Below are 26,197 nucleotides of genomic sequence, written 5' to 3'. Positions count from 1 at the left end.
AAAATATGTAGATTCCTTCCATGTAATGGTGGGTTTTACATATAATTAAATTGCTTTAAAGTAATCTTTCACTGTTTCTATTTGCCTCAAGGTACAAAATGTATTAGACTTATCGAAACGCCCTAATTGTCGAGAATGCTAAACGCAAAAACAAAACTGTGCCAATAAAATTTCAGTGCCATCTTCAAACAATGATACCCCTACACCACTGTTTAGAAACACCTAGAAGTCTTGGAGCGAGCAGTCTTATATTCCTTAGTTGTAATTTGCCTGTTTTGAATTTCACTAAAAGTGTGGTTTGTTTACTATATGCTCCCTCTAATCTCAACTCGACTTTGCATTCTTTCGTATTTTTGAATCAATTTTTGTTCAAAGAAACTTATCCACCATTCATTTTATTTGAGAGAGAATTAAAGACAACTGAAAATTTTCATGAAAAATAATCTGAATCAACAAGTCTGTTGCTACTGGGGTAGACCGAGCAGTGAAGATCTTTAAGTACAATTTCATTTACAAAAATAATATTGTTAAAAAGTATTGCATTTGGCATATGATAGTAAAAACATTTTAATTGGTTAAATTGTTTTTAAAAAATAGTGAAAACTTTTATGGTTCTGCATATTTTTTTCTTCTTTGGAAGAAGGGGTGGGGGGGGGGGGGGGGTGAAACAGCAGCAACCAGTGGTTTTAACAACAAACAGCATTTTTTAATAGTTCGCTTTTCGGAACTGCATGGAATGAAGTTACTGCTGTTAATTCATCAAACTTTTGAAACTATCCCTATTCTGTTGATACATTGACGTAACTGCAAAATTAATTGAAAATAAGTTATTGTCGTCATTGGGTCTAAACATGGTCACCCCATGCAGAGGAACACCGACAGATTGGTTTTTAAACTTTTAGCCACCAGGGCAGTAACTCAACTAAGGTGAGTGAACCATGGAAGGCCTCTGTAATGAATAAACAATTTTTATGAGTTCAATTACTGCACAAATGAAAGAAACAAATTATTAATTAACACTTTGTTTCTTTGTGTACCATATAAATTACTTTTTTTAATTCTAGATATACTCACTACTTATTAACTTTTGTTAAGTTCTCCTAAATGGCCTTTCAAGAAACAGAGCTCCTTACAAGGCCAATATTATAAATCAGTCTTTCAACTTAAAACTAGTTGTAATAATCAAACTATCCACATGTAGTAAAACTACATAAACAGCTCTTTCATTTAACCGAAACATTAAATGCTTAAATAATTATAATCTTCAAAAAACTCAACGAATATTTCTTGATTACCATCTAAGGATATATTAATGGAAATTATTTAAAAATTACAGTAATGAGCATAATATCGATAATAAACAAGTTGCCAATGCGTTTTAGAATAAAAGTATTATAAAAAAAATTGACCCATAATGGCCTTCTTATGGGTCTGTTCTTTGTAAGGCCAAAATGTTCCTAAGAAGGTCAAACTAACAATTACCATCTATGACATAAAATATCACTATATATAAATAATAAATGGTTTCTAACAGTGTGTCTTGGAATATTGAATTTTGAAGGTGCAGCATTTGTATTAAGTTATTATCAACTTATTCTTTTTACCATATTTACAGAAATAACCTTTCCATTTAAGAAATTTAAAGATATATCTGTAATAAAATAATTTAAAAAGAAATATCTATTTAGTCAGAGTTAAAAAGCTGAATAACCCTTATAAAAAATATTATAAACACAAAATATTTTTTCAACTTTCCCAGAAAAAAAAAAAAATGCTTTTATGAATGCATTTTTTTTAAATCAAATTCATTTACACACTATAGTAGAAAAATCGTACATTTACGTTCAAAAACTTGTTTCTTGCCCTTCCCTTTTTTTTCTTTTGTTTTAAAACACCAAAGTTTTTTTTTCTTTTTCAAACTGAGTGTGAGGGCCTTAGGTCTTATTCATAGCTTCAGTTTTTTGGTGTTTAAATTATTCTCTCACTAGTAGTTTTTAATATTTCGATATTTAAAAGCATTTCTGAACTGTTTTCTTCTTATTTTAATGTGTATTACTATTTATTAAAGTCATTTAAGTTTAATAAACAATCGGCCAATAGCGCTTTTTAGCAATCCAGAAAATCGGGAAATTCAGATATCCGGGATGGCAGTGGTCCCGAACTTCCCGGATAATTGGTTCTCTACTGTAGTTGGCCTTCAAAGGAGCATGGCCTTCCATGGGGGGGGGGGGGGGGTCACCCACCTAATGTTTCATTGTATGATGTTGTTTGATGTATATTTGGTTCTACTGTAAAATTACACTTTTTGCAGCTGCGTCAGTGTTTCACCGGAATAGCGATATGTATGTTTTTAGTAAAAAGCTGTTCACTGGTCTACAAAATTTACTAAATATTGCAAATTTATTACAAGACTATCTTTTGAAATTAAAAGAATTAATAAAGCTATCAAGAGTATGTATGTTCTTCCCTTAGTGTTAAGTTCTTATTAAGAAGGTTTTAACTGCTGCAACAGTATAAAATATTGCACTAAAGTTTTACTTTGTTCTCTATTTAAGCTCTAAAACATAAACAGTAATAATGCAAGATTTTGAAAAAAAAGTAGCTATTTTTTTAAAAGTTAATATACCAATTACACACACCAATAACAGAACAGTACCTTAACATCAGTTTCAAAGTTTAGTATCCCACTTAAGAGCACAATATTTTCAGTATTAATAAAAAGTTGAGTACAAAATAGTAAAATTTATTTTCAACAAAACAATGTTATAAAGTAGTCTATAAATGAGTACAAAATAGTTTGTAAATCCATTTTTAAAATCTTTGGTTTCATTAAAAAAAAATCTTTCATACTTGTTTTTAAAAGTAAACGTCATAAACAAATATAAAATATTTTATAAATTAATTTTTAAAATTTTTGATTTTAAAAAGTAATCTTTGTTTGCTGAAAAGATCTTTATTCCAAGATGCAAGAGTCCAATGCACCAAATCCTGCTGCAACACCTCCTTCCTCACGATCTTCTTCTCTGCTGCGAAGCAAGTGGCCAGCAAAGTAGTTTGCATGGATGAAATTTAGACTTCTGTGGCGAACAAATAAAACAATCAGTGACAATCCAGCTGATGCTTAGCTTAACTCTCATACAGAATATTGTAACATTTTGAAGTGATCCAGTATTACTGGAACTGAAATGAAAGCAATTTAATGCCAAGGTGAATCATAAATAATACCTGTGCCTTTAAGAAAAACAGGCGTCGCAAAAAGTTAAATTTTTTCACTAGAACAATCACATTTGTGAATATTGTATATGCTTGTGTATAAGTCAAAGCATTAAAAAAAAAGATAACTTGGAAGTTGAAACGGGACAGGATTGACTTATTGGTTGTAATCGACAGGCAAACATGTCTTAAGCAGGTATTTAAGAACTGACCTATGAAATACTTACCTCTTTTTCATTTCTTCTAACCGTTACCCCCCCCCCCCCCCACCTGTTTTGGCGAATCTTTGATGAAAGACAAATTTTTAGAATTTATAGAGCTTTGAGAAGTATTTAACAGAAACATATAAAAAAGGCAAAAACAGCTGCTCAACTGCTCATCTTGTGAAAACTGCTAGGCATTTTCCCCTATTCTTTCTGGAATTCCCTGATTTTCCCCAAATTCTTCAAATTGCTGTTAATTCCCGATATACCTGAACTTTGGCCATTCTGCATACCATGGGCAGTATTTTGACAGAGAAGTAATTTTTACTACACAACTATGAATAAGCTTCAATTGAAATTGGGAGATGTAAACAATAAGAAAAGACTTAGTAGAAAAAATTAAACTTGAGTTAAGTGGAACTTTCTCTTTTTCTGCAAAAATTGTAATGTACAATAATGAACATTTTAGAACATTTATGACAATTCAAAATATTTAGAATTTTAGGACAGATTTTAAAAAATTAGGAATTTTAAAAAAAGTAGGACAGTTCTGACTCCTGTGTGTGTTATAAATAAATTTTTAAAAAATGCTCACCCTAATATGGCACCATAAGTCCCAAGTTCACTGACAACAGAACAAAATTTGGGGTGGCTGTCGCTCCTGATGATGCAGTTTGGTAGCGAAAGGGGATTCAGATGTTGCATCAAAATGTAAGCATTGCATTTCCGAGTGTTCCGAATCTGTAACAAGTGGTTCTTCAAATTTCTCCCATACAAGTTGTTACCTGAGCCAAAAAAAGGGGAGAAATAGGTCTTTAAAAAAAAAAAAAAAACTTACAAATAAAGTAGCTACTGAACTTTGAAAACTCACCTCCTCCCTCGCGCTCTGGTTTCAAGACGTACAGTTCTGGATTCTGGATAGCCGAAGAAATAGCTTCATTATTTTCTTTCTAGACATAATAAAGAGAACATGAACATTCTCAACATTTATAATGTTCATACAATAGTTGACTATGAAAAATTTTATTTTGAAAAGACAATTTGCTTTATAAAAATTTATGGTTGAGGAAAGGCGGATCCAGGTCATGGTTTGGGGGGGGGGGATTTCGGGAAAGGGTGCGTGACCATAAGAGCCACCTTTGGGCATAAATAGGAGTCTGGGGCGAATTTGTCGAAGTCTCCAAAATACACCTTTAGCCTATCTTTGGTCACTTAAAAGGATGGGTCGTGACCCCAACTCAAGATTCCTGCCTGTAGTTGGATTCTTCTTTCATCATGAATTGTGTAGGGAATGAAAACTTGATTCTCTGGTGATTTTTTTTAAAAATGAATTTGGGGCAAGAAGTGGTACTAGAGCCCTGGTAGGTGCTGCTAAAGAGCATCATTTAGAAAAACTTTTCAATCAATGCCTATCAAGGGTTTAAACTTCATGTGCACTTTATTCAAAACTTAAAAGTCCACTTACATCTCTTTGCTTCTCATTACATCAGTTGAAGTTCAGTTAGTTGGAGTTTGGATGAGCAGTGCATGCTTAAACTGTTTTAAGAGTATTAGAAACATCACTATCAATTACAGCAGAAATGTAATAGTTCACATAGTAGTGAAAATGTAATAGTTTCATTCTATTTAATTGAATAAAAGCTCGCTATGTGCATGAAGAACATGTCAACATGAGACATAGATGGCATCATCAACTGCAAAGTTTCTTCATGCTTGAGTTGGAAAAGCCATCTCCTACCTTTCATTATACAAACTGCCTTCTGTGCATCTTTTTTTTTTCATGATTACCTCATTTAGGAAGCACTGGAAAGCAAAGACTTGTCTGAGCCTTTGAGCTACTTCATGGGTGGTGAACCGCTCCAGGATTCCATCTTGTGCAAGGTAGCACTGCACCCTCTTGGTTCCAGCCAGCTGGTAACCCACAGAGGGGCACTTGATGGCTTGTGAGCGCTCGATTAACAGTCTTGTCTCCCAGTCCTGTATGTGGAAGAAAAGCAAACACTTAAAACTTTAAGCCACAGACTGCAAACAAATAACAAAAATTCATCACACTGAACTTCAAAATAATTATCAGACCTAAGGCAGCAGCCCCTTAGTTATAGTAAACTAAAACCAGGTTCGACAAGCAACAATAAAATTAAAATTTTTTAAAACCCCCGAATGAGTCACAACTGTAGAATCAAGAGGAAAAATTGAAAATCCTTTTAAAAGCCTTATAATATTAAAAATCAATTTCAAGTATTTTATTTGCTATTAAATAGAAACTGGCAACAGATAAAAATTTTAAATCATTGCGTTTAATTTCCTCGTCATCCAACAATGAATTCGGTTAACAATCACGTGATTAAAGGCTTAGCCGTTATTAAAATCTGCTTTAAAAAATGTTATAGTTCAAATTCTTGAAACAAGGAAGTTCCAAACACGTTCGATCAGACGTGGGAAAAAAAAACTCTTTATTTTGGTATTAAATTTTAAAATTTTTAACTATATTTTCACTGCAAAAATCACGAAAAACCTTTTAGAGGTTTTGATTAATATCTTCTTTAATTAATGTCATCCAAAGATGCAACCTAGCTAAGAACACTCTCGATCAACTCTCCTTCCGAACCAATTTTTTTTTTTCAAAATCGGTCTATCCGTTTAGGCACTAGAGTGCCACAGACAGACACACAGATGCGTCAAACTTATAAACCCCTTCCTTTGTGTGTCGGGGGTTAAAAATAGAAGTGAATAAGTGAATGAAGTGTAGTCTACCCATGAATGATATGGCATTGACAAATGTCCAGCTATGATGTCAGCCCTATCTGAATGAGGGTGAAAAGTAAAAATTTGATGTGGGTCCTTCTTCAATTTTAATACGACTCTGCTTAATTTGGAGACTAATACGCATCTACAATAGATGCGTCCATCTCCACTGCTAAATTGGATGTTTGCATTTCCATCTCATCTGTGATTAGACAGTAAGTCATTATCAAATTTTTCATAACAAAGAAAACACAAACCTCTGGCTCATAATGGTCAGGAGCATATCCATCACGATAATACACCAGTGCCACCTCTTTACCTTTCCTATTCAAAAAGGAAAAAAAAACATATTATACTTACTTTTATTTACAAAATGGTGGACTTTGAATTGAACAAATAAAGTTAGAGCCTAACATTTTTACAAGTTTCAATACAAAAAAAAACAACATAAGTGTAGTAACTTGCATGCCACACAACAGGGTCCCCCCTTCTCTCTTTTTATATACAAATCCCTGAAAAATTACCATTTCCCAGCAATCAATCAAAAGAATAAGATGCATAATAATAAAGCGTTTCTAGCACATCTTTTTTTCTGAATGATATCCGCTGCTTAGGAAAGTGAGTCCTAAAACATTTGATTAAAAAAATATACAGTTGACTCTCTGTTTAACGACTTTCAAGGGACCACAAAAAATCGTCCTTAAGTAGAAATTGTCCTTAAATAGAATGCTTTTAACACTATACTGGACCATCTGGGACCGTGAAAAGCCGTCGTTAAATAGAGAAAGTACTTAAGTAGAGCGTCGTTAAACAGAGAGCCTACTGTATTACCAGAATATCTAATTTTGCACATTATTTTTTTTTTTTTTGTCAGTATGAAAGTATCAGTTGATTTATTCATACATACATGAAAAATAACCTAGCATCTGTCTCACAGAAAATTTTTCTTTCCCAGGATTGGAGTTATTTGATCCTATCTTTTTAAACATTTAACTGCTGAATTACTTTCATAATACAAGTGATAATAACTAATTTCAAAACTACTTACACAAAAAGCTTCTCATCCTTCAACACGGCACAACTTCTCAGTTCAACAAATGTCAATCTCATTACTCTGATTCGAGGTTCCAGTTTCATAACTTGATATTCCAAAATTCGTTGGTCAGAGATGTTAAATGTTGCTTCCTCAACCACAAAAATGATAACTGCACTATAAAAGACAACTAACAATTATTTTCTTTTTTCAAAGCACATTGAACCTTGTTTATCCGGATCACTTTTAGCTTTACTGTTCTTGAATAAATTGCACAATAAATTACCATGCTGACCTAACAAACATCACTGCAGCTGAACTATGACGATAAAACGGAAGATTGCTCAAACGTGCTTCATTCAAACAATATATGTGTTTGAACCAGAAGACAGTGGACCAATTATTTGGCTAAGAAATTATGTGAAAAGTTGTTTCGATATTTTTAACGGTCTTTTAAACAATTCTAAGTAATTTGCTACAAAAAAATGGTTTTTTGTTGTAATGAAAGGCAAGTCTGTTTATTTAAGGGTTTGCTTTGCTACAATTAATAGTGTGCTACTATTAATACGAGATCATAAAAGGTATCTATCATACAGGCCCATCATTTAAGGCATCAGGAGGGGTCAATTACTTCAACCCTCCTGGTTTTGAAAATTAATGTTTTTAATTATAAGTAGGCTTGGTTTCAATAGCTTTCTGATAAATTCTGCACTGCTTGCCTCCCCCTCCCCTTTTTTCCCTCCAGAAAAATTTGAAATGACAGGCCTGGTTTCCTGTATTAAGTTTGTAAAAGATATGCAGTAGTACATAATATCAAAAGGGTGCTCACTCAGGGTTCCCGTACACGTCCCATGCCAGTTTCATCCCTCTTGACATTTCCAAGTCACATTTGTTGATAGGCAACTGCAAAAAAAAAAAAAAAAAAAAGTAAATTGTATATATAAATCAGTTGTATAATACAATCAAGCTTTAACACAATATATCATCACAGCACATTAATCAATAACCAGCACATATTACATTTTATTTGACAAATACAATAGTTTTAATACAATTGACCATTATTTGATGTTTCCTCAGTCTAACAATCTGAAGGAGATCTAACTTTATTGCACATATGCAGCCCTTTAAAGTGAGATGAAAAGCTCTAAAACCCAATATTTCTTTCATGTCGTCAAAACTTTTACTCCAGTTGCTGGTGAAAAGCAAACTATGTTAATGCAATAAACAAAATTTGGTTTTAGAAAGGTTCCTAAGAACCATAAGATTATTGCATTGTAGAAATTGAACTACAATGACTGTTCATCCACTGCCATGAGTTAACTCAATTACATATTCCTTCAAAAATATTTGTTGTTGTTAGAGGTTTATTCATTATTCAGAGTATGGGGGAATGTTCGAAGTAAACTCAGAATTTAGAGAAAATTTTTTAATAATGCAGACCATCCTTTGGAGGGTTAAACAGAAGCAAATAGGTTTCTGAAGAAAATATAGTAAAAGCTCATCTATCCAGCATTCGAGTAACTGGATAGCTCAAGTATAGCCAGAATCCTTACCTATTTTCTTCAGTTTCACTCCCTCAGAAAAAAAAGAAAAAGTTTTTCGACCAGTACATACATAGCCCAATGAGGTAGAGTGAGTTATACGGTATACAGGGGCCGATTTAGAAATTTTTGCACTGTAAGCACAACAAACCTGTGGAGGCTTCTTAGACTTGCAGAACCGAAGAACATGCACAATCGCATATCTTTTTGTCATAGCAGAGGTTTCCATCCCCCAAGAAAAATGGCGTACCACCCAAAAAAAAAAAAAAAAACCCTAATCCCCCTTCTCTCTAAAAAAAAAAAAAAAAAAAAAAAAATCAGTAGTGCAGTCTACACCATTGATTTTTTTTTTTTGTTGAGGGGGGGGGGGGTTGACCCCATTGACATTTTGGCTGTAGTAAACCAAGGGTGTAAATAATATAGGTTTTGATAATATCACTGTAGTGTATTTGTAATTTGAAACTTACATAAATAAACAATTACAAAAGATTCAAACATCTTGAAATATTTTAAATCAACAGGAACAAAGTAAATGCCTTATTTAAGCAGTAATAGTGAGCTGCGTACTAACTTGGAGTGACATCTGAGTGGTCTCATTCTAGGCTAGATGTTACTCCAAATAGTTTTCCACTGAACACATAAATCTTGTTAAAATAGAGCCAGCAATAACAATTTAATTTTCGAACTTACACTGGAGCAAAAAATTTTCAGAAATTTTTTTATAGGGCAAAACAAAGGATAACATTCATTATGAGAAAAAAAATTGTTATTTTTGAGAGCCCCTCAATCTAGGGGGCCCCACAGTCTGCTTCTCGGGTGTACACTTAAATCAGAATAATCTGACCGTATCTCACGATGAGCAAGGTTCACACATAAACGGGTAAACTCCCAGCTGAGCTGACGCCCAGCACGGGGACCTTCCCAGGCGCAATAAGTGGCAAGACCATCCGTGGCAACTAGACGACTATTGACCGTTGAAGCCAGCCATGCGGAGTTCCCCTTCGCGGACCCTTCGGATGGTGAAACCTAAGGCTAATAGCTAAGAGGTGAAGTTTGTGCGGAGAAAAGTACATACATGTTTGTGTTGCATACATGAAGTTTCAAATGAGGAGTTAGACTGGGAAACTAAGAGTAATTTTGGGGGACTCTATGGTAAGGGAGGTGGGTAACAGTTTTGAGAGTAAAGCGTAAAGTGGCTAAGTGTTGTTTACCAGAGGCTCGGGTAAAAGGCGTTAAGAACTAATGTGTCTGGATTTTCTGGTGTTGTTTTAAAGGCATCATCGTTTTCTTGGAGAAACATAATAAAGTGATCAAATTCATCTTCCAAAGTGCAAACATCAATATCGTTTCTGTACATATCCTTCCAACATTTTAGCGGTGCTTTTCTTTCTCCTGATCTCATGTTTTGATCAAAGAAGATTCGAAATGGCTCAAGCACAAATTCAAATTTTTGAGCTCTTACAGATTACTGTGCTTTTGTGCTATCAGATATCAGAAAAAAAAAATCACTTTGAAATCGTTTTTGGTTGAAAACTAGTGTTCTGCTTTTTTGCTTTTATTGAAAAAAAAAGTTTCTCTTTGGATGTCTGCAAATTTGCACTTCCTCCTCACTAAATGATCACTCAGAAATATCAGTTTCTTTTAAAAGAAGAATAAATGAAAATTTTTAAAAAATTAGGTGAGGGGGGCTAAACCATACCTGATGGGTCTATCAGTTAATCAGATTCTGGCTGCAAAAAAAAAAAAACTCATTCGTTCAGTTGCAGTTGATAATATTTAAGACCAGTAGCATACATAGACTTTGGTGCGCCTCCCCCCCCCCCCCCAGATCTTGCATCTTCATACCTCTTGCACGCGATGGTTGCAGTAGTGCTATGTACGTCATTGTCTAACACAAACTTAATCAAGCTTTGAATTCCAGTCAATCTTCGGGGTCCTATGGCATCGTTATTCAAAATGGTGGCGAAACACATTTGGCGGGCCTGTAAACCAGGTCTCATGAGCCTTTTGGTATGTCAGTCCCCAGCTGTAAAAAAAAAACTCATTCGTTTAGTTGCAGTTTGCAGGGTTCGCGTTTAAGCGCTATAGCGGGTTTTTTACACAAATTCGCGGGAAAGGGACGCAAATTCCGCGAAAAATCGGGTCCCAGGGACCCAGAAAACCCAAAAGATAAGAACCAGAAAAAAAACTGGAGAAAATGCTAAAGATCTTTAGTAAATGCTTTTAAGCTTCAATGACCAGGAGAATCAACAGAAAGGGATTAAAATGACCCTATCTCTTTATCAGCTATTCAAAATTCCCAGTCAATGGAATTTTAGTGGCAAGACTGGAGCTTACAGTGATCTCCTGAGCAGAGCTCAGGGGGCAAAATATTGCAAGTTCATTAATAGCCCAGTGTACTGTAGTTTAAGAATAAGCTCTCCTTCAACTCTTATCTTGAGGAAATAACTAAAAGTAAGAGTGGTTTCAATGCATCTTCAGGATTAATACAAGACGACTGTACAGTGAAAATATAGTTATTTTGCATTCATGTAACCAGTATTACTTTTGAAAATCATTATTTTGCATCCCCAATAAAAGAAGGAGAGAAAAAAAATGGCGAGCATTTTCCCGATTGCGCTAAACACAAAGTTCTGAACTTTACATTTATCTTGTTAAATTGCTTATGAATACTTGAATTTTATACAAAAGTTCTTTAACCTTGTTCTTTTTCTAGTAATTCATCTCTTTCTGATGGGCTATTTTTATTTGGACTTGCAAAAGTCGGGTATTAATCGATCGCGCCATTTTGAAAATGGCGCGATTTTAAAAATAACACAAAAGCCAAAACAGATATTTTGAATGAGTCAAAATAAAGTCAAATATACTGATTTAAGATTGCAAATGAGCAATTTTCACACTCATATGAGAAAACGTTTCGTTTTTGCGATCGTGATTTTTGCGTTGGGTTAATTCGCTTGTGATTTTTTAAAATTATGTAATTGCCAATAATTGGGGGGGGGGGGGGGGGGTTCGCTTTTTTCACTAAGAAAAATTTCTAGGAAAACAAAGGTTAAGGGAGTGCTTTTGCTTGATCAATCAGAGGCACTTGTTTTATATTTTATGGTAAAACCCATTTTTAAAGTAAATTTTGAGTTAATCTCATTGTAACTTACCAAATAGTTTCTCGCATAACTAAGTCTTACAAGTGTATTATTTGAAAATAATTTTACAATGATAATCATAAAAAATTAGGGCAAAATTAACAAATTTATTTCATTTCATGCTTTTTTTCTCCAAGTATAAATATTTTTATATTATTCATTTATACGCTAAGATTTTTCTGTTTAAAATTTAAGGGATTCATTTTCTCCACCAAAGGATCCAAATCTTTTTCATTAATGGGTCCCTGGGACTCAGGTTACAGTTAATTGAGTGCAAACACTGAGTTGGTAATATCTAAAATCATTGTACTCTTGTTTTAGATCCAAGTCGAGCTTAGGGGCCCCACAAGGTAGCATAGTCTGCTTACCGTTAGACCCGCCACTGTGCATCACTTGAGACAACTTTTATTTTTGAGGTAGACTGTGCAATGTCGCACAATACACCTAGTAAATAATAAAAAAACTTTCTTAACAGAACAAAATAATACCCATTTTATCACTGACACCATGGGCGGATTTATGGGAGGGCAGAGGGGAGCAATGCCCCCCCAGTTTTGGGAGGAATTTATATAGTAACAATACATCTTCCAAAATCTTAAAACAAAAAATGATGACTTTTTCTTTTTTGAATAGTTCAATGAAAATTAAGAGAAAAGCGAATGTTCTTTTCTGATGGAAGAAAAGAAAAGGGAGGGGGGAAACGAACATTAAATACAAATAGTACAGTTGTCACTGGGGTGCTGAAAATGTGTCTAAATTCACTATTTTGGACTGAAAACCATTTGGGCAAGTATATGAATGAAAATATAGGCTAAACGAGCTATACATTAAGCTGCAACACTTATAATAATTGACGATTATTTTAACAAATTAGAACCAAAAACAAAGGGGAACCCCCCCCCCCCCCCATTCATGCTAACAGAACGATCTACTCATTAAGATTTGTGTCCACATTTCAAGTTTATTTGTGCATAATATTTATGTTCTTAATAGATTAGCTGGCCTTTTGAGAAATTCTAAAAAACATAGTTTTTTTTTCCTTCTCTCACTCTCTCTTTTTTTTAAGAGAGAGAGAGAGAGAAAAAAAAATAAATACTATCGCAGACTGAATAAATTTCAGTTATCTGAGTATTCTAATTAAATGAATCTTTTTACTTAGAAGGAGAGTACAATTTTACTTACTTATTAAATACTGTTTAAAAAGTAAGTTAAGTCATAATCATCTAAATCTAAGTGAGTCAGTCTTTGTCATTATTGAAATCTAAATAACTGAGTCATCAAAAGTAAAAGTTTTGGAAAAATTTGCTGAAATTTTATAAAAGTCTATAAAAACCTAACAAAGATTCGTAAAATCGTAAAAATCCTACTGACGAATTTTCGTAAAAATTACAAAAAAAAAAACAAGCAAAAATTTGCAGGTAAGAGTGAATTACAAACAGGACCGAATTTGCCTATAAGATAAACAAGCTATTTCTTAGGGCCCCTGCTTTGAAGTGGGCCCCTAACTCCTAAAAAAAAATCACAACCTTAAGGCCTAATAAGGCTACAAACCTTAAATTTTAAAATTTCTAACAAATGGTAGAGGGGGAGGAATGCCAAAATATGTCAAATTCAGCTCCTTGCCACATCCTGTATTAAAAATGTAAAAATCATGGTTCTCACGTTTGTAACATATTATATGAAATAAATTTTGTGACTCACATGTTTCATATCTTGCTATTTATTCAATCCCGAATGCAGTATTTTGGAAAATCTTTTGTATTGATTGCTTTTATCTTACTTCTGCATATTGTCTATCTGTTTAGCACGGAAAAAAGTACACACTACTTCTATTTCTTTTCGTTTTCAGCCCCACTTGCAACTGAAGAAAAGTTGTTGTCATGAGAAATCTATGGTTTCTTTTTTCTCTTAAATTTAAAATAGTTATTTCTCACAAAGTTAAAACAGAACTGTAAAAGTTTACAATCAAGTACTAAAATATCAGAGACTGGAAAGTGCAAATGAAGTGCGTTAAATAATTTTATTTATTCTAGAGTCCTTGAAAATAATTAGATAAGTCTTTGAAAATCCTAAGCAAAATGGGCTCCAATTACTTCTACTGCATATTGTTAATCTTTTTAGCCAGGAAAAAAAAAATGATACACTACCTCTGTTCCTTTTCGTTTTCTGCACTACTTATAATTAAAAAAAGGTTGTTGTAAGGAGAAATCTATAGTTTATTTTTTCTTTCAAACTTAAAATGACTGTTTCTTACAAAGTTTGAACAATACTGTACTATATCTAGTTATCAATTTCTATGTCTATCCAATTAACTTTTATAAGGCTTCAAAATGCAGAATTCTATATCCATTTTACAAAATTTCCTCCAGGGGAGAAACCTCCGACTCCCTAAAATTGGAGATATTCTATTTCCCGCTTAAAAGGGAGCCCTCTGCGTCACTCTCTTGATACCAGCTCCTTCTCTTAAGGTCAATTAAAAAAGGACAGCAATAAAACACACATTAGTGAAAATGACGCACAAAAATAAAAGTATGGACTTATGCATCACAGGAAACACAAAAAAAATGGGAGTGGGGAGGGGGGTGGCAATAAAAATGTTGCTAAAAAAAATCCTGCCCCCCCCCCCCCAGGAACTCAGTCTTAAATCCGCCTATGACTGACACAAGAGCAGATGAAGAAACCTTTGTACATTATAAAAAAACATTAAAAAGTGAATTTTCGTTGTCATTATGTAACTATATGCTGAACAAATAACAAAACATCAACGTGTGATTTTTTTAATATTTAAAACAGCATGAAAACCTTACCAAAAAAAAAAAAATCAATTAAAAATAAAGATTGGGGTTTACACCTAAATCTCCCTTTGGTTGTAACCCTTATAATCAACAGACATACTTGCATATCTGAAGCAAAAATAATAATGGCATAAACGTTTTTCTTTACCTTGCTTTCAATGCCAGTTCTGCCAAACTTTTTCAAGATAAATCTAAAAAAAAATCATATTTTTTTAAATCTCGGAAAAAAAAGGGAAATGCAAATGATGCATAAAAAAACAAAAGAAAACTAAGTAACAAAACTTGAAGTGAAACCTACAAATGCAAATCTCTCGCAATAGGCGAGATTCCACAGAACCCAGAAGCTATCGTATTATTCTCGACTTGTTTCAGAGATGGCTCACCGTATGGAGTTTGGCTCAAGAGGTAATCTGAACGAATGAGACCCAGACTCACTTGCTAGGAAGAACATTTAATATTAGTTAATATAGAAACAAAATAATGGAATGACGAACAATATTCGTTACACAAATGATATTTTTAATATGTAGCTACTTCTACAAGCTTCATTTCTATTTATGCATTAATGTATTCATGCAGAGTTTATATTTTAATGAAAATTACAACTTACTTTATTTACTTCATAACAAAACTTAATGATTTGAAATGAAAAAAAATCTCATTCTTGCAATGGTTAAAGATTACGCAAAGAAAAGAATAAATGCATATTCCCTCACTTCCAGCTGAAAAAATGTTTTTGTGATTGAGCAGAAATCTTTAAGCTGCAAACTATTTTCTATACTAGTACATTATTTTTTGAGCAGTAGACACTATGATACCTACTAAGCAAAAATGGAAAATCTATTTTTTTTTTCTATATATATATATTTTTTAATTCTGATTGAAATGGTAAACTTTTTGACCTATTTCAAATAAAATGTAGTGAACGGAACCCTAAGTAGTGTTCCCCCCCCCCCTCAGTTTTTTTAAATTCCCACAGGAGTGGGGGGGGGGGAGTTCAGTTATATTCTCATATTTTCTTAATTTCAACAAAAGAGAATAACTATTAAAGCAGGATTCCTTGAATGAGAAGAATGAAATCTGTAAAAAATTCAGCTATTAGCGGGATAGATGTTAACGGGTTAAATTTTCCTTCCGAAAGCAAGACAAGGGGACATTGGGTGTTTTAAGCTATTCAAAACTCAGGCTTACCTGGAAATTAAGGAAAAATTACTTCTTTAGTAGGGTCACGAACACTTGGAACAGCTTACGTGGTGGTAATGAGCAAGGGGGTGAATAGCTTTAAGAGGGTCATTGATCTTCATTGGGGACTTATAAACTGACTAGGAGCAGCCTAGCCGAGCCCAGAGCCTGTTGCTGGTCGTCACATTTGTATTTGTAACTTTTGTATTTGTATTTATGAATAAAATTGTTCATTAGAAATTTTTATGCAATGTATGTAGACGATTAAAGCATTTTATTAGAATATAATATGTACGAAATAGTTGATTTTATTGGTAGCCGTACAAAAGTATGAATAAATAATCAGTTTATTTTTTAAAAGGACAGGATTTTCAAAATAAGCGTACTGCATAGTGCCATACACCATTACAAATACACTTCAATGTATATAATCCTCACTTTATACAATAATTCTTTATTTTCAGAAAAATTAAAAGTAGCAATCTTAACATTTTTAATTTTTTTTGTACAAATATAGATATATGTTTTCATGGAATGTTTCAGTAATTGAGCACAATACATTACTACAGCTTAAACCTCTTAAGCATGCATAATTAATGATTTTGCTACATTTCTAGAGCACTACTCGTCCTTCAGTTATAAATAGAATTTGACTCATTCATTGAACTTTTGCCAAAATTATTAAGGATTAATAGAATGCCTCTTTATCAAAGGAAAAAAAAATAATTTGAATAACGTTTAGGACTTGTGCATTTATTTTTGAAAATGTTTCAAGACTTCTATGAAGCCAAAGTCTTTTTTCTTAAACAGAAATTCCTTTCTGAGGATAGTGGAGTGCTCCAAATTCAACTCAAAACATGGCTATAGTGGCAATAAAATACAAGAGCAAAGCAAACATTCCAAAACTCATCTCTGGAAAAAGGGTTCATAGGAGTTTTGTTAATACCATGGTATGTGAGTGAAGAAACAGGGTCCAGAAATAAAGCCTTGAAACCTATAATTTATTATTTACTAACAAATATCTCTATTTCATCAATTGAATCACAAGTTCTTTTTCCTAAAAGAAACATGCACATGACATGAGTGAGTGAAATATGCAAAACATACCCAACTCCTGTACCTAGAAGAAAATGGAAAAAGTAAACATATCAAACCCTCAATTTCATTTCATAAGAGAAGTATTTACTTAATAGAAGGTAGCTATAGATGCCAACGATGCTTTGAAAACCTAAGAATATTAGAGAGAAATGTTAGTAAGGTTATACAACAAAGACAACAATAGCAAGCAATAATGCACTAAGCAAAGCATGTTATGAAAACTCATTAAGTGAAAAGCATATATTTATTTGTGAATGAAATTCTACTTCATTATTATTATTTTTTAATCAACTTTGAAGAGGGATAGCTGCTATTCTTTGCCCTGCTGTAAATACACCCTTAATAATTTGCACGAGGTTTTTTTTTTTTTTAGTCAAACATTTATTTTTTCTCTTTTTTTACAATAACAAAAATGATATTAAAAATGAAATGCATTACCTGTTGTAAATTTTAATTTATTTATTACAATTTTTATTTATAGCTATAAAGAGACAAAACTAAATTTAAAATATTAATAGGATTCAAAATTTTCAATTCCTGAACATTTCACTAGTGGACCAAGGACGGATCAGAAATGTTTCAAGGAGGGGATGATTAATTTTTTAATTTACTTCTTACAAAGAAGACCCCGTCTTTTCCGTTGAACGAACTTTTTCCGTTAAAAGAGGTATTCAAAATTTTAATAAAACTTCAATTTTGTTAATATTTCTGAGCAATTTAGAAACCCTCTCCCCTTATCAAAGTTCACCTAAAACAGGACTTCAATTCAGAAAAGTTGCAGGTGCAGGATCCCTCAAGGGTGGGCCGATCGCCCCTCCCTTGTAACTGTCCTTGTAGTGGACTAATTTCAAAAAGAATGATCCAAAATAATTTATGGCAGACCTCATTAAATTCCCACAAGAAAGGTTTTTGCTGTGTACCTTGTTGTAAATTTTGAGGCACAAATCATCTTTCTTCAGCATTTGCACAGAAGCAATCTTTTAAAGATTTAACTATCAATATTTTGTAGTAATATTTTTAAAGAATGAATAGTTTACCTCTCTTTTGGTATGACTGTCATAAACTGCCTCGAATATTTCAAAAATATTTTTGATAAAATCATCCACCTCTATCAAGCTGAAAAAAAAAATTATATATATTATATATATATATATATATAAATATATATATATATATATATATATATATATATATATATATATATATATACATATATATATATATATATATATATGTATATATATATATATATACATATACATACACACACACATATAGAATATGACATAAAAAGAATGATAGAATACATAATGAAGTGCATAATGCATACCAATCAAAATATAAACTAATATATTTTTTAATAAACTAGGGTAGCTCTGCCCCCTGCTGCTCACCAACCCCGAAGATTCCTTCGCAATCTAATTTGATTCGCAAAGATTTAAATTGTCTGTTAGAAAGAATCAGATTAAAAAAATGCGGAATGAGTTCAGTTTCGAGCAAAATCAAAATCTCCCTCTCCCACACATAGAAAATATAATTTAAGTAAAGAGCTTGTGATCAGATCACAATTCATCTCCCACCCGAAGGCAAAAAGAACTTGACAGAAAATTAATAACCAAGACAGTTAAAAAGAAAAACGCTAGGCAGAGCACTCCTTTTCCTTGTTCCTAACTAACTTGTACCAGCTTGCACAGCTGTAGATGCTAAGGGGCTGCTTAGCATTGCAAAACGGCAGTTTTGTAAGCTTGAAAAGTCGCTTCAAATTTATGGTCTATTGTGATTCATTTTGCTCTTTAACCTCAGGCTTGAATTGAGTTGAGCCAGGACTTTTTGCTAAAATAGAAAATCTTATATCTGCTTTTCTGATTAATTGGGAGGAATTGGCACAAGCTTTTTTTGATGCAGAAATAAAATCTCCTTTGAACAACATAGAATGTTAAGGAGTGCAGGAAATCTTTCATCCCTTTAATAAGCAATTTATATGAAATTTTAGTTTAAAACATTAATTACAAAAAAGCCAATTCAAAATTTAAAATAAAAAAACCCAGGCTCAAAGTAATTTTTTTTAAAAATTTCAAGGTTGTAGGCAGTGGCGCACCCACGGGGGGAGCTAAGGGGCTTAAGCCATTTCCAGAAGCATGAAGATGAAACCCCTTGACCAAATAGAGCCTAAAATTGCGTTTTTTTGGCCTTGAATTTTGGAAATTTAACAGGAGCGAGCACTCAATCTCCAACCCACATCCTAATTTCCCGACAGATAACTTTAATTTTTTTCAAGGGCTTTAAAATTCGAAAAATTTCCGAGGGAGAGCTACTTACCCTCTCTTTCTCCTCTATCTGGTACAAAAATAGCCTAAAGTGAGTTTTGGAAACTTTATTTTCAAAGTATTTCCAGTACAGAACTTCCGCATTTCCCTCTTTTGTGTATCATCTCTGAAAGATAACTGCAAAATCTGCTTTAAATCAGATAACTCCTCAGTCTCCCAATCTGTACTCCTTGGTACACCAAAGATAAATTAAAATTGTTTTTAGACCCTCTATGGCGAAAATTTTTCTATGAGAACCTTCAAACTCTACCTGCTGAAAATCACCAAACATAGCATGAAAATATTTTTTGGGCTTCAACTTCGAAGTATTACCGAGAGTACCCTTCGTCTATCTCCTAATATCTCAGCAAATTGTATACATTTGCGTTTCTATAACTTCAATATCAAAACATTTCTGGGCAGAGCCCCCGAACCCTGACCCACTTTTTCTAACACAATCGAAGATAGCCAATAATGCGTTTTTAAGACAAATTTCAAAGAATTTCTGGTTGAGAGCCCCAACCCCACCTTCACGTCACCACAATAGCTTAAAATTTCAAAATGTAGAAATTTCAATTTAGCAAAGTTCTTTGAAAAGCCTCTTGACACCCCTATAATTTATATTTTAAGGCTCCACTTCAGAAATTTTTCGGGGCAGTTCTCCCGAAACGCCCACCTCTGTCTATTCTCTGAAGTCACTAAGGATTCCCTAAAATTAAGCTTTTTTTTGACTCGTAACTTTTGTGTAATGTTTTGTAGACTTGTAACTTTTTTTCCAGGGGAGGTCCTTTTGAAACTTCATTGATTTTGCCTTTGACTTCACTTAATGGAGCTCCTTGCGAAACTTCTAGCTCCTCCCAGGAAACAATCCTGGGTGCGCCCTTGTTTGTAGTTGCTACAGCGTCTCCTGGACGCAGGCCCGCCACAGACATTTTTTCAAGATTTCTATGAAGTTACCCTCTTTTTAATACATAGAGATATTTTATAAGGGAAAAAAAAGCCAAATCTGTCAACAGACTTCTTTTGAAAGAATAGGTGTTACACAAAAACCATTAACTCTAATTTTATACAAAATGTGTCCATTTATTGATATATTTTGCTACAAATAAAGAACTGTTTGTTCTTTCTTCTAAATTTATGGGCAGGCAAATTGTTTGATTCTATTTTCTTTTTTATTTTGCTGACAGATGTATCCTCAACTTGAAGTCAGCTGTTCGTCATCTTCTAAGCTTCGTTTGATTCATTAGTATTAAATTTTACTCAATTACTGTAATTATTAGAGATGCACTGAACATTAGGTTAGGATTCTGTGCTTCAGCATTATTCGGCAGATAAAGCGAATGTTCGGTTCGGCCAAATACTTCAATATTCGGTAGCCGAATAGTAAACAAACTTGAATGTTCAACAATTGGTAAATAAACATATTTTTTATAGATTGAATGAGACTCATAATATTGTACCACGGTACAAGATTAATTCAAAATGTGTCTTGTAAATTTTCAATTCAATAACTCAGATTCAAAGTAATTTTAATGCAAGAGTTAGATGTTAATTTAAGTTTCCATGTGTTCCTTTAAATGTGATAGTTACCAGAAAAATAAATATATGAAAACAATTTATTGCAACTTAACATTAACTGCTAATTTTTTACACAAAATATGCAGCTAAACACGTTTTTAATTTAATTACAAAAATTTTATGTTAAATCAAAACAACTTTGTTCTGGTACATTATTTGCAGAGTATACGATTTTTTTCTTCAGGCCGATTTCATGACCTGCTGATTATAAGCGGCTGTAGATAATACGCAAAAAATACAACAACACATGAATTACCTTTTTTTTGCAGGTGGTTGGAAGGGAAGGGTGGGGGACACCACAAATTACTGCCCCAGGTGACATCTTTGCTAAGTATGCAACAGATAATAATTTTTTAACAAATCACAATGTAAATTCAGGGGTCTGGCCAGAGCAAATTTGGGTCCGTTAACGGACCCTTCACAAAAATCCGATCAACCAAAACGGACCTTTCACAAAAATCTGATCAACCAAAACGGACCTTTCACAAAAATCCAATCAACCAAAACGGACCCTTCACAAAATTCTGGTAAACAAAAACGGGTCTTTCACAAATTGTTTATTGCAAGAGCAAATCTCAAATTAAAATAATACAGCATATTTAAAGTTAAATTAGAGGAATCAACTTATACAAAATCAGCTAATTTTGCAAAAGGAAAAAAAAAAAAAATCGGCACTCTTGTGATGCTCCTGCAAGCCATAAATAATTACTACCGCCAAATAAATATAATGCCTGTTGTTGGTTTCTTTGAAAGAAATTAACAGCTGAAAGTCAGTTTGGTTTATAATTTTGCTTGTTTGTTTTATGCAGCAGTGTTGTTGTAAACTTCTTTGGAAAAGCGTCAACATTCTCTGAATAGGCGTAGTAAGCACTTTTCTCCCCACTCATGATTTAAGCATCAATAATATACAGCGAAATGAATTTAGAACTGCAAAGGATAGTATGGGTGGGGCGGATGTGATCGCTTCAGATAGGGTTACAAAATTTAAACTTATCGCCACTTAGTGTCTGGTGGTGCGATGTTAAACTGTTATATGGGTTTGGGTTTTCGATACTAAAAAGGACAATTAACTTTAAATAAACTTTTATTTACCGTTATTTTTTTCTATAGATGTCTACATTTTGAAAAACGCAATCTTTTTACATCCGATATGAGAATCATATTTCATTCTTTTTTTCAAGCTAACTTCGCTTTATTAGGATGCAAATAAATGAAAAGTCTCTTTATTTTTGTAACAAAGCTTATTTCAAGTTTTTAAAGGGGAATTCCATTTTCTTTTATGAATCAATAATTAAAAGGCTGAATCGATGGTTTATGTTTTATTTTATTTATTTATTTTTGCTTCAACTGTGTCCAGATATTAATGATATGTTTATCATAGGACTCTAAAATACAATTCAAAAGTAATTTAATCAAAAATATTTATTTTACAAGCCGTTTTTATACTTTTGATTCCTTCACTTTGAGGATTGCAATCTCTTTGCATCCGCTGTGGAAATCTGATTTTTCGAATTTTCGATGTTTAGTACGCTTAGTTAAGAGGTAAACAAATAAAATATTTTTTATTTTTGTGAAAATCACGGAGTTTATAAGGTTTGAACGAAACTCTGTGCTCTTAAACAGTGTCTTGGGTTAAAAAGTTAAATGCTGAACCCCTGCCTATTTTTTTTTCTTACAGTTATTTTAAATACTATACAAAAAACATTTATAGTATAATTTAACATGATGTAGAATGGTAGATAAATATTGATACTTGAGGGGTGCCCATCTCTCAGGGAGCGATGCCTCCCCCCTCTCTTCAAATACTAGAAAAACCCTCAAGAATGATATTCTCAACAGAAAAGAGAGAAAACACTCAACTTTAAGTGTCAATGATGCAGTTTCCACTATCTCAAGAGTCTAAGCTTTCGTTTTTACAAGAAAAAAAAAATTTTTAATTATTTGATTTTTCACAAAAATAATTGATTTTTCACAAAATTATTTGATTTTTCACAAAAAACGGACCCTGTGAAAAATCCTGGACAGACCCCTGAAATTGTTGTTGCACGAATTACCCGGCTCATTATTTGAACTGGCCGAGCTTCATCTCATCTTTATTCAAAAGTTATAAATTTAATTTCCAAAGAATTTCCTGTTGTCCGTACTTTCCACATTCTGTAACCAAAAGTAATAATTTAACAGTAGTTAGGACAAACTTAATCTGGCAAAGTTGTAATTTTGAGATTAGATTCTGCAAAGCCTTCACATCGCTGCCAGGTTAGGTTTGCACAAACTATAAGTACAATGCACAGACAATAATCATTATCCGTTGTGAAAAGAATACCATAAATTGACACTCACCCACTAAGGCACTCTTTCAAAAATTCTTTTGAATGAGCAACTTTGTGAAGAACCAAATTCATCTCCGGTTGTATTTCACACGCAAACCAGAACCACTTTGCAGGAAACAAAGATGGGACGAGACAGAAGGGAAGATGTACTCTAACATCTCGAGAAGTCTCCCTTGGCCGCATAGTAAAACCTTGAAACATTTTTTGAAAAAGGAAATTATTTGGAAAGGTTGTAAAAAATTTCAAGCTCATAATATTGTAGACATAAGTATCAAACTATTTTAACTACTACAAGTTCCAGACATTACCTAAATCAAAAAAAGGGCAGAGTGCTACCAGACAGTGATGTTTTCATAAATTTTTCTGAGGGTATACTCCTAGTAATCGGTTATGTACAATATGTGAATGCGATCATATACATAATGTGTCATAATACGAACATTATTTAAGCTTGAGGGTATACGCTATATGCCTAAAAAAAGTTTGAGAGTTTTTGGCACATATGGAGTATTATACCCTACGGGAACACCACTGCTTCCAGATATAAAAAAAAACACTTTAATTTAATTAACATCAGTCATAGTTTCAGTCATAGAAACTGAGATGGGCACAGTAGACCTTGGCTGTTAGCCCAAAAACTTTAAGTCAGTGGGCTATTCAGGGTCCACATTTCAAAAATGTCCACGGGTGGGGAGCAAAGTGTATGTATATTCCGCGTATTTTATAGGAAGAAAACAACAAATTGCATAATTTATAATGTTTCTGGAATTTGTTGGGGCGGGTCAATTACCTCCCTCCCCTGGACTATTGCGCCACTGAATCAAGTTTACAAATAATACAAATGTCTCGATCAGCAACAGATTTGCTGGATTTAAACTTTGCTAGCTAAGTTTTAAAATTAAGGATACAAAATAAAAACAATAAATAACAATAACCTCTTAAAATAAACCATAGCTTTTACATTTAAAACAGAGCAGTTCAATTTTTGAAACATTTTCATTGAGGCAAATGCTACACTAAAAGTAAATTATTAAAACTGAACTAGTCTAATTCCTTTAAATAAAAAAACGAATATCATGCTACAGAAAACAAGACAAGACATTAATCTTTTTAAAGAATTGCATTAGAGCCATAAATATTTTTATAAACTTAAATTAACCTTTTTGCATTGCATAATCTTTTGCACTATCAATTATTGAAAGAAAGTTAGCGTTTGTTTGTAAAATGTTATGATTTAAAATAATAGCCATGTAATTTTTTCGGCAAACGATGAAGGTGGCGATTTTAACTCATTGACTCATTCATCGAAATTAAAAAAAAAAAAGATATATAACAAAAAACAAACACGACACAAATGCAATCACATGACAAGTTCACACACAGCCGAATTAGTTCGATCTCGCCATGGAGAGCAAAAATGAAAAATCCGTCTAATTTTCCCGCCATTTTTTGACAATAATTAGTGAATAGAAATAGAACTAAATTTGTTTTTGAAAAAAATTCATACAAAGTAAAAACTTACAAAGATTTTTTTTTCTTTCATTTGAGTTGAATTTTTTCAAATTGTATAAATTTTATCTCCGACCGTCTCATTTCTTATCGGGTCGGGTCTTTAAACAAAAAATTGTTTTGTTTGTTTATGGCTTTAAAAACATGTGATTGGTGCTGTTTCTGCGTTCTCTTCATGTTATAAATCATTTTCTTAAAGAGAAAACGCCTTATCTTAAAAATTTACCCTTCAGAAAACTTTGTGCAAAGCAGTTTTTGAAAAATCTACTTATTTTATGTATATACGTTTATATTATTACTCCTTTCGGTAAAAATTGCTCTTGTTTCTGTATTCAAATTCACAATGGAAAGGCATATTCTCAAAACATCCTACGGAATTGTCGATGAAAATTTGCAATCCATCGCAGAAGATGCAATAGATTTCGCAATGTTCAAAGGTATAGCTAAACAATATGGATTTTAATTTCATATACTATTTTTGTAAAAACGAAATAAAATATTAGCCTGCCATTTGCGAGCTATTTTATTTTTATTCTTGTTTTTCCTTTTAATGCGCCTTGTTTGAAGAGAAGAAAAAAAATAATGTCATTTCTGCATTAATCATTCAATTATTATTTTTTTTTTTTCAATGTTTAGTAGATCTGATTATCCAGTTTCTTGGTTAGAGTCATATATAAAGTGACCAAATGCTCTATTTTGAAGGGGACAGCCCTTTTTTAGCCCCTGTTGTTGACCCCAGTCAAACAAAGCATCAGCTTCAGAACAGGGACCCCCCGTTCTGATGTCCCGTTTGTTGAAAAAGATTAACCTAAAGTAGAAGGCAGTGGTGCAGCCAGAAGAATTTTCTGAAGGGATTTTCAATATCAAACTTTCTTTCGCATTCATTTGTAATGTGAAAATATTCAATGTTTCTGCAAAGAGATTCTATGGATTAGTATTTATTCATTTATAACACTTGCTTAAACAGGGGCGTAGCTAAGGGGGGGGTTTTGGGGACAAACCCCCCCCCCCCCGAAAAGTTAATCTCAAAAAAAAAGAGAAAAAGAAGAGAGAAGAGAAAAAAAAAGAAGAAAAGGAAAAAATTCCAAGCGATTATATATATATATATATATATATATATATATATATATATATATATATATATATATAAAAGAAGTAACCCCCCCCCGAAAGTCGGGTCTAGCTACGCCACTGTGCTTAAAAATAATTTGATTGGTATTGATATCACTATGACTTTAAAATGAAGGAAGCGCGAAAAAGCAGAGTACATTTATCATTAGTTTAACTTCAATGTTATATTCATTTTGTGGATTTTTTTTTGCAAAATGATTGAAAACCTCCTCTTTAAATACATCTATGTCTTTATGAATGTCAAATGCTACCTAATCAATCTTTCGATGAGAATTGCAAAGGAGCCTCGGAAAATCCGTTGCAGTAGGCTTCTCTCTCTAGGTTTCCCTAAAAAGGATTCATGCAGTGCTGGAAGTGTTGAGTGACCCTGATATCCTGAATGCGCTT

General features: G+C 32.9%; 2 protein-coding genes across 3 annotated transcripts in view; one reads left to right on the top strand and one right to left on the bottom strand.

The window, feature by feature from the left end:
- Nucleotides 1-2,786: 2,786 nt before the first annotated feature.
- LOC129230594 (glutathione synthetase-like) lies at nucleotides 2,787-24,521 on the bottom strand. Its single transcript, XM_054865001.1, has 12 exons — nucleotides 24,330-24,521; nucleotides 23,181-23,361; nucleotides 17,994-18,072; nucleotides 14,975-15,114; nucleotides 14,825-14,867; nucleotides 8,024-8,097; nucleotides 7,210-7,371; nucleotides 6,419-6,485; nucleotides 5,205-5,393; nucleotides 4,288-4,366; nucleotides 4,012-4,201; nucleotides 2,787-3,077 (listed from the first exon to the last, which is right to left on the bottom strand). Exons 1-12 carry the CDS (start codon nucleotides 24,418-24,420, stop codon nucleotides 2,954-2,956), a joined length of 1,419 nt encoding a protein of 472 aa, XP_054720976.1. The 5' UTR covers nucleotides 24,421-24,521; the 3' UTR covers nucleotides 2,787-2,953.
- Nucleotides 24,522-24,560: 39 nt separating this feature from the next.
- The window catches only part of LOC129230592 (glutathione synthetase-like), a 35,615-nt gene continuing 33,978 nt past the window's right edge, over nucleotides 24,561-26,197 (top strand). The window contains exon 1 of one of the 2 annotated variants that reach the window (XM_054864999.1): nucleotides 24,561-24,680. Coding sequence is in view for 1 of the 2 variants with exons in the window: in XM_054864997.1 (XP_054720972.1) it covers nucleotides 25,023-25,116 (94 nt within the window). In the remaining variant the exon portion in view is untranslated. Of the gene's footprint in view, nucleotides 24,681-24,781; nucleotides 25,117-26,197 lie in introns of those variants that run through there. The other variant, XM_054864997.1, reaches the window with a different exon arrangement.

The sequence above is a fragment of the Uloborus diversus genome, chromosome 9 (assembly GCF_026930045.1).
Source record: "Uloborus diversus isolate 005 chromosome 9, Udiv.v.3.1, whole genome shotgun sequence".
NCBI lineage: Eukaryota > Metazoa > Arthropoda > Arachnida > Araneae > Uloboridae > Uloborus > Uloborus diversus.
The sequence above is the reverse complement of the archived record's forward strand: the minus strand, read 5'-3'. Positions and strand labels throughout refer to the sequence as shown.